This window comes from Mytilus edulis, chromosome 12 (assembly GCF_963676685.1).
Source record: "Mytilus edulis chromosome 12, xbMytEdul2.2, whole genome shotgun sequence".
Lineage (NCBI taxonomy): Eukaryota > Metazoa > Mollusca > Bivalvia > Mytilida > Mytilidae > Mytilus > Mytilus edulis.
This window is the reverse complement of record NC_092355.1, coordinates 38,783,711-38,793,475: the sequence shown is the minus strand read 5'-3', so window position 1 is coordinate 38,793,475 and position 9,765 is coordinate 38,783,711. Positions and strand designations below refer to the sequence as shown.

The 9,765-nt window shown below is 33.0% G+C and overlaps 1 protein-coding gene across 1 annotated transcript; it reads left to right on the top strand.

Annotated features, from left to right (window-relative positions):
• The first annotated feature begins 478 nt into the window (after positions 1–478).
• On the top strand, positions 479–8,929 carry LOC139498412 (uncharacterized). The gene is made up of 4 exons (XM_071286792.1): positions 479–604; positions 5,679–5,930; positions 6,315–6,420; positions 8,407–8,929. Exons 1-4 carry the CDS (start codon positions 556–558, stop codon positions 8,825–8,827), a joined length of 828 nt encoding a protein of 275 aa, XP_071142893.1. The 5' UTR covers positions 479–555; the 3' UTR covers positions 8,828–8,929.
• Positions 8,930–9,765: the final 836 nt, after the last annotated feature.

Genomic DNA, 9,765 nt, shown 5'->3' with positions numbered 1-9,765 from the left:
TTGTCCCGTCGGACAAGCTTTATATAGCTTTTAATTGTCCGACCTTTTTTCCCTCTGGTACCGGACAATCGGACAAGCGTTATTGTCGAGGCCTGCCTGCAACTGTCCGGGGCATGTTGGAGAAGGACAATATATTGTGCGTGTAACACCATCCAAGTAGTTGTCCAAAGTATACTTTAATATTCAGATTTAAAGTCCAAAATAGAACGGATGTGACAGCGTATTTATACATCCATATAATTCAAACGTCAACCTTTCATTGTAGTATCAAATGGTTTTGCCTATACACAGAACTACGATATATAATTGGTAATACATTCACGTATGATTGTATAAGAGTATTAAAATCATCACTTGTGACCGAAATGGAATCGAGCATGTTGTGAAAGTCTTTACGAAGAATTCGGTCCAATTTTGAAAGGTCATCGTTAATATTAGGATATTTTGATAAGGACGTGATGACTATGTCACCTAACTCAAGGTCAACAACGCTAGTATTTATTCTACTGTAAGTCAGTACTAACAGTGAAAATATTGATATTGACGTTTTAAGATATGTATTATTATTTGATCATAATTCTAGGTATTGTGAAATGCGATGCAGGTAAATATAATATAACAAGTATAAGTTCCTATGATGTAAATTCCAAATGGAATAAATATTCTGGAAGATTATTCCCACTGGAAAAAAAATGTTACAGAAATTGTTCCTAGCGAGCATTTTTTATTCATCATTTGCATTTCTGTAGATTCACTATTTTCCATTTAATACCAATTTTCGTAGAATTCGTAGTTGCAGGAAAATCACGAATGACAAATTTTCCACAGGAATATATTCAGACGTTTGTAAAACCACGAAATCAAAAACCTACGAAAATTGGTTTCCACAAACATAATGAATGGACAGTATTTTAAACAAAATTTCCAGAAAACTTTTCTTTCGAGAAAAACATAACTTTAAAAAGTTTGCTTGTATTTTAAATATGGTTTTTTATTAACATGATGCATAATAATTTTTCAAGGAAGTTTTTTAAGCAGTTTTGACCATCAGGACAACTTTTCCATGGTTGCTATTATGAGTTTCCCTTTCCTCGATGTGAGCATCTTATTGAGTATACATTTCGTACATGTTCACGTGCTTGCTCTCAATTGATTTATCATTTTTTTGTTAATATGAACGTGCAATTGTTATAAGACAACAAGATACAATAATGATTAATAATCATATTTTTTCTAAACTCTTTTCTAAAATATAGTAAATTATATGCGAAAATATAATTTTACTTGCAAATATTTAGAAAACGTCATAAACAACTGAAATTCAACCAATGACATGACGGTTTTTTTTTCATTTTGAAGCACAAACAATGAAAACTACCCTAGTATAGTTTTTTAGATTCCGAAACAGTCAAATTGTAACAAATCCGATGCCATCTGTGATACAGCCATTCAATAAACCTCTGTGGCACCGTTAAAGTCCACAATTCCTCTAAAGTCCACAACACCGCTAAAGTCCACAACAAATTTCCGCTAAAGTCCACATCGCCGCTAAAGTCCACAAACTTTCCGCTAAAGTCCACAAAATTACCTCCGCTAAAGTCCACAAGAAAACGCCGTTAAAGTCCTCAATAACAAGTTCCGCTAAAGTCCACAAAAAAGCACCGTTAAAGTCCACACCAATTTTTTTATTGTTAAAAACATATTATTCGTTATTTTTATCCCGTTAGTACAATACAAAGCATTGGCCTTTCTTCTCGGTAGTATTTTTTTTATCAGTTTGATACATGAAAAAGTACAGTATCGGTATATGATTTTGTTCTATCAATTTTGATCTTGATGGCCAATTTGGACATCATTTCTAAAAAGTTTGTAAATTCGTTATTTATTATTACTGCATTCAACAAGTAATTTTTTTCTCTTATTCTTTGCATATAATCACTTTTTGACATAATTAATGTACAAAGCAAATGTGTCTCCTAATCTATAACATTTGAATGGCATGCAACAATCTTGATTATATCATTAAACAAAAAAAATACTAAGTTTATGAATTCCCAAAGGTCTCCTGTCGCAAAACTTTTAACCAACGTTTAACGTTATTAATTTCTGTTATGATTTTCAGAACGGAAAAATGAAGCCAGTATGATAAATTCCAAATAAAAAAGAAAATATTCTATGCTTTAAGTTATATTTTTATCGATTAGTATCAGATATCGATTCGTTGAATGGGTTTCTACCAAAATGTCACAACAAAACCTGATTTGATCGATATAGGAAGATGTGGTATGAGTCACAGTGCCAATAAGACAACTCTTTTTCCAAGTTAAAATTTATAAAAGACCATTATAGGTCAAGGTACGGCCTTCAACACGGAACTTTGGCTCACACGGAACAGCCAGCTATAAAAGTCCCCAACAATTACAAGTGTAAAACCATTCAAAAGGAAAAACCAATGCCCATAAATGGGGCTTAAGAAAATATACATACACTAGTTGTTTATCTTGGTAAAGTGTTTTAATCACATGTAAAATTACTCACAAGATTAATTTCTATAAACTCACAAAACGCTAAATCTGTTCTACAGTATTAAACCAATAAAATTGTATTGAAAGGAACAGAAACATTCTTTGATATTATATAATTCGTAAAAGTTTCAGCTTAAAACTTCATACTAGTCTTCCATTTAGCCTTTTCAAAATACTCAAAAAAAAGTATCTTTAAAAGAGAATAAAGAAACGAAATTAACTCTGAAAGCGATACCGTGAACCTTGATGTGACGTACATTTTATGAATCAATATGACTATAGGATAGTTCAACAATTGTCAATGCAAGATGAACGTTCCTATCGCCTTTATTCTATATCCACATCCTGTCTTTATCCTTTATCCACACCCTCCTTTGCTCATAGACACTTATTTTTATTAGTTCTTGATTTCTCAACACACTAATACGTCGGCAAGTTTTTTTTATTTGGTCATACTTTTCTTCGGTTAGTTTTGTTTGTCATTTTTGGTGTAAATCAAATTTTTGGATAAGATATAAACTTTGTGTTATATCATCAGAAATTGAGAATTAACGCTTCAAAATAGATAAATTAACAAATAAACAAATAAACCTATGAGAGGTCTGCTTCTATTGGTACTAATTTTGATTAAAATCTTACATGAAATAGTTCCTAAATATTTGTTATGAAAAATATCCGTAGATTTCATGATATATATAACAACTAATTATAGCTGACAAATACTTCTGACCATTTTACTTTACTGGCTTATCGGTTTTTGAAGTACAACGTTCCTAAATGTTCTAAAAACTTATCTTCCAAAATATATATGTATGTACTTCCATAACTTCAATTGCAATTTGAGCATTTGAACTTAATTTCATACTAAAAAATGAAGCGTCACTTTTTAGCTCACCTGGCCCGAAGGGCCAAGTGAGCTTTTCTTATCACTTAGCGTTCGACGTCGTCCGGCGTCGTCGTCGTCGTCGTCGTTAACTTTTACAAAAAATCTTCTCCTCTGAAATTACTTAAACAAAGTGTAACTAAACTTATCCACAATCATCATAAGAGTATATAGTTTTAAAAAATGTGTCCGATGACCCTGCCCGCGAACGAAGATGGCAGACATGACTAAAAAAGTACAAAGGGTAAAATCAGTTTTTGGTTTATATCTCTGAAACTGAAGCATTTAGAGCAAATCTGACGATGGCAAAAATGTTCATCAGATTTAGATATATCTGCCCTGAAATTTTCAGACAACCAGTTGTTGGGTTGCTGTCCCTGAGTTCTTTGCTATTATCTTAGATATTATTATAGTATCTAATGATATCTTATACTATAAATTATGATTTTAACCTTATTTTACATGATTTCCAAAGGATCAGTAAATACAGGTGAGCGACACAGGCTCTTTAGAGACTCTAGTTTATTTGGTTAAAAGTTTTTATTTCATTTTCTGACTCTTGATAAATTTGACAAATGCACATGTATGGTCGACCTCATACTAAACCATACGAGTATACTCATACGGTACGAGTATATGTTCAGGTATACTTATATGGTCCACATTGTACGCGTAAGGATTCAAATCAGATATACTCATATTGTCTGGAACATATATATATATATATATATATCTATACATGTAGCATTGTTGAAAAAAAAACTTATACTTGTACTCATCATGGATAATACACAATACAGAACCACATCCGCGTATAATTTATTCAATTCATCTTTCATTCTGAAACACATTCATTTTACCTTTTTGAAAACAAAACAAACAGTTGTTTATAATGTCTGTGTCATTTTGGTCTCGTGTGGACAGTTGTCTCATTGGCAATCATACCATATCTTCTTTTTTATATGCAAACCAAAGAGTGATGGAAATCTGCTGAGCACCACAAAATGCATGAATGTGTGGTATTCTTTCTCATTATTTTGATTTCAAAAAAGAACATGGTGGATCCAAGTCTATTTTTGAGATTTACGGACCGTTTTGGCTGCTGTGGAACCTAACAGACACTGAATGGAAATCTTACTTATGTTTTATAGATATTGCAAAGGAAATTTAAATATCAAATATAGGCTCCAAATTATGTCTCCAGCATATACATAAAGAGAACGCTATGTTGGAGTTTCTTGTGGATGAACAAATATTTACTAAAGAATAAAAAGAGTATAATAGTTAGATAACTTTTCAGAAATGTTGTGTTTGATTGATAGAAAATCGCATAAAAATCGATAAAGCAAATACTATATTTTTTTCATTCATCAAAATATAATTTATGCTGACAAGAAATACTTTCTAAGAACAAAAGTCCGTGCTTTTAATTAGATCTATAATATCGGGTGTAAAAAACAGAAAATTGTCTTTTGATAATGAAAAAAAAATGTTTGGACTTTAACGGTGCTTTTTTGTGGACTTTAGCGGAACTTGTTGTTGTGGACTTTAACGGTGTTTTCTTGTGGACTTTAGCGGAGGTCATTTTGTGGACTTTAGCGGAAAGTTTGTGGACTTTAGCGGCGTTGTGGACTTTAGCGGAAAATTGTTGTGGACTTTAGCGGTGTTGTGGACTTTAGAGGAATTGTGGACTTTAACGGTGCCACAGAGGTTTATTGAATGGCTGTATCACAGATGGCATCGGATTTGTTACAATTTGACTGTTTCGGAATCTAAAAAACTATACTAGGGTAGTTTTCATTGTTTGTGCTTCAAAATGAAAAAAAAAACCGTCATGTCATTGGTTGAATTTCAGTTGTTTATGACGTTTTTAACCAATTACGACACTTTGGTGTACACTTTTGTCCAACAAAATATTTCCCAGAATACAATAGCTTCTGAAACGGCGAATTGTCATTCCCTTTCGCGTTTTCATAGATTGGGATATCACAGAACTAGAAGTTAATCAACGATTTGTATTTGCCATGCACACATCGAAATATTCCACATTAGCAGCAAAAATTACTTACTCTTTCGGTGCACCTCCCGTTGTTTTGATAGGGTTCATAATGCTCCGTTTTAAGGTTGCTACTCGTACGTAGTGTGTTTTTGACTTTTATTGTCTTTCTGTAACTTAGCCTTAAGTTTCCTCTTTTTTTCATTAATGTTCTTTTAAAAATGAGAAAATATTTGTTGGATCACTATTGATTCTAAGTATGGTCTTTTTTCAGCTTTTTCTCAAGGTCAAGTCGTAGCCACAGTGACCTCACATCATATAGATGAGGCTTCTGGCATAGCTGCCAGTAGAACACATCCAGGAGTTTTATATACTCATAACGACCACGGAGATGGGCCTAATATTTACGTCATAGACAGTGTGACTGGACACCGGATATCCACAATTACAGTAAATGGCGCCCACAATTCTGACTGGGAAGATATTGCGTATGGCCCATGTGATGCCGGATACTGTTTATACGTTGGTAATATCTCAAGTTCCGTTTGTCAGTTAAGTTATGAATAGAAAGTTAACTTCTCTTTTTCTATGCATTACTTAAAAATTGTATTCATGTCTTGATTCTATATAATGATAGATTTACATATTAAAATAAAAAGCAAAAAAAAAAAAAAAAGCAATCAAGGTATTTCCTGCAAGTAACGAAATACTGAAATAGATTGATGGGTTATTTGCGTATTTTTTTTATGTTTTTCCAAAAAAAAATATTCTGATCATCATTTTGATTAAAATAAATATTGTGATCAAACAGATGACAAAAAAAAAACCCGGAGTATTTATTTACAGTTTAAAGGTTAACCAAATGAATAATTAATTAATCATTAATTATAATAATTATTTTATGAAACAGGTGATACGGGTGATTCTGGCGCCAAGAACATTATTTATATGATTCGGGAACCAGCTTCTGTACAAAGCGACCAGCATGTGGACGTCTACAAACAATTACATTTCTCGTAAGTATCTGTTGTCCATTATAGTGTGTACATTTCTCGTAAGTACAGGTATCTCGTATGAATTCATAGATGTCCTTCATACTGTTCCCCGGAAAAGTTCGTCAAGTAACCGCGCCTTAATTTTATGCGCCATTTTCTACATAGAAGTGCCAGCTTCTATTAGGGTATAACTGGTTTGTTCATATTTTTAGACAATTTTTCACTTTTTATTTATTTTTCCATTATTTATTCTCTATTATTTATTAGAAGATAAAAACACCCAATTATTCTCTTTTCTTTAATTTCTGACCTATTTTCTTTATATTTTGTTCCATTTTCAGAAGCATTTGCCCTTACTCGACTTTTATTTAAACCCCGTCCTGCTTCTCCTTTATCCCTTCACTATTTCATTAAGCGTGGTGCAAGACAAAATAGAAATACATTTTATTTTGTTTTAACGTTTACGTATAATATTTCCCCTGAAGACTACAGTACTGTCGGATAATTTTATTAATAGAATAAAATTTGTCGAATATTTCGAGCAATACAGTCGCTTAAATTGAGAGAAAGTGATGATATCTTTAAAGTCACGAATGACTTTCACTTAAACCATGCAAAGTGTTTGATTGATATATCAACGAACTAAAAAAATCCCGTATTTTAAAAAAACATGTTTGCGTCCTGAATTTGCATATTATTTTACCGCTGGACGTTAAGTAGCCATACATCCTCATCATTGTATCTATTTATATGATGGCTAATAAATTATTATAGGCACACGATATTTATAGATTATCGCTATTTTGTGCATTTTTCCTTTGATCTTTTTTTGTGATAATTTTCATATCATGCTTCTCGCTTGAGATGGAAAAATTATCGCTAGAAACTAAGGAGGCCACGTGGCGTTGCTTAACGAAATTGACATGAAATTGTCGTCATAGGTAAAATAGCGATAAACAGATTATCATTGGTCATCTCAACTCGATTGCTTTTCTCACTTTCGCTGTACCAGCTCAAGCGAGAATATTAATCTCGTTGAGATGATCAACGATGATCTATAATTATCGGTGATCATCTCAACGAGATTGATTTTCTCGCTTGAGCCGGGACGGCGAAAGCGAGAAAGGCAATCGAGTTGAGATGAACAATGATAATCTTTTTATCGCTATTTTACCTATGAAGACGTTGTCAATTTCATGTTAATTTCATGTCAATTTCGTTAGCAACGCCACGTGCATGCTTAGTTTCTAGCGATAATTTTCCATCTCAAGCGAGTAGCATGATATGAAAATTATCGTAAAAAAAGATCAAAGGAAAAATGCACAAAATAGCGAAAATTAACCATATCTATATTTTTGATAGATATTATTTAGGGAGCAACCAGGGGGGGATACATGACAGTGGCGAAATGAAACAATAATTCCAAGATCACTTCGAATTAAAGAGATTCTGAAACTTACATACGGTACAAAGGTCCATTTTGAAAATCGGCAAATTTAACAAGATCCACTTGCGCATGTTTAATTTTCTCTGTGTTTTAATAAATCCACTTTGTTTTGTAAATCTATTTCTTTCTGTTGTCCTATAAAGGAAAGAATTATAAAAAAAAATGAATGAATGGATAGATAGATACATGTAGTTGAGATTAAATGCAGACGTTATAGGCGAATTTGATTTTCTTACAACTGATAATTGCTCCTTTAAAAATTCACTAATCACAATTATCGAAGTTAGTGATATTTAAGACATGGAATATTTGTATTCAACATGTGAAGAAAAACAACTTCAAAAATGACGGCAGCCAGAACAAATAAACAATTTGTGAATAATATTTTTTCGTGATATATTTCTATAACTAAGTAATTATATATATATATATATATATATATATTCTTTTAGTTTTTTAAAAGTGTCAAATTAGCTCATGAAAAAAATTACGGCAATCCAGTTTTTTTTTCTACATTAAAATACATATACATGATATTTGTTTGTTTCTTTTTTTTTAAGGTGGTCAGAAAGTGACTGCGAAACCTTGTTGGTTGACCCACGAGGTGAAGTCTACATAATTTCAAAAGTTAAAAACCTGGCTGCTAAAGCAGCCCACGTCCCTTCAAGTGCTTGGAATAGTGGAACAACAGTTGCCTTGACAAACGTTGTTTCTCTGTCCTTCCATACAGCAAATAATGACCCCACAGGCGGCGACATTTCCCCCAACGGTCAAGAATTGTTATTAATTTCTCATCACAAAATGTTCTATTGGAACATTCCGAACGGTGATGTGCTTACCGCACTGCAATCCAATCCTATAGAAGTACCATACATTGACGAACCTCAAGGAGAGGCTGTATGCTGGGATGCTAAAGGTCAAGGTTATTTCACCCTTAGTGAGGGGAAAAATCAACCTTTATATTATTATGGTAGATCCTAATTATTGCATATATATGATAGTTATATATGAAATTTTGGGCACAGTGAACAAATGGCATCTGTATATAACTGTACTTTTCATCAAATAAACGTTTCACATGAATTAGATGTGTTTATTTGCTAGATTTATTGCAGGTAATCGTTTCCGCACTTATTGTTAAGCTCACCTGGACCACAGGACCTGTGGGAGCATTTGACGTTCGTTGTCGTCCGTTTACCTTTACAAGGATTTTTTATGAAACAATTTAGTCAAATTAAACTTAAAAGTAAAATCACAAAAATACTGATTCCAAGGAAAATTCAAAACGGAAAGTCCTTAATCAAATCGCAAAATCAAATTATAAAACACATCAAACGAATAGACAACAATTATATTTTTCGGTCTGTGTGTCTGTTCGTTCATCCATTTGTCGTCTGTGTGTCTGTTCGTTCATCCATTTGTCGTCTGTGTGTCTGTTTGTTCATCCATTTGTCGTCTGTGTGTCTGTTTGTTCATCCATTTGTCGTCTGTGTGTCTGTTTGTTCATCCATTTGTCGTCTGTGTGTCTGTTCGTTCATCCATTTGTCGTCTGTGTGTCTGTTTGTTCATCCATTTGTCGTCTGTGTGTCTGTTTGTTCATCCATTTGTCGTCTGTGTGTTTGTTCATCCATTTGTCGTCTGTGTGTCTGTTTGTTCATCCATTTGTCGTCTGTGTGTCTGTTTGTTCATCCATTTGTCGTCTGTGTGTCTGTTTGTTCATCCATTTGTCGTCTGTGTGTCTGTTCGTTCATCCATTTGTCGTCTGTCTGTCAGTTCGCCCCTTATTAGAGTTATTGCTTTTTACTGACGATTTTATCATTATTTTTTTTGGCGTTTTTATGCCCATTCTAGAGTCATTATGTTTTTTTGGTCTGTGTGTCCGTTCGTTCATCCATTCGTCCGTCTGTCTGTCCCGCTTC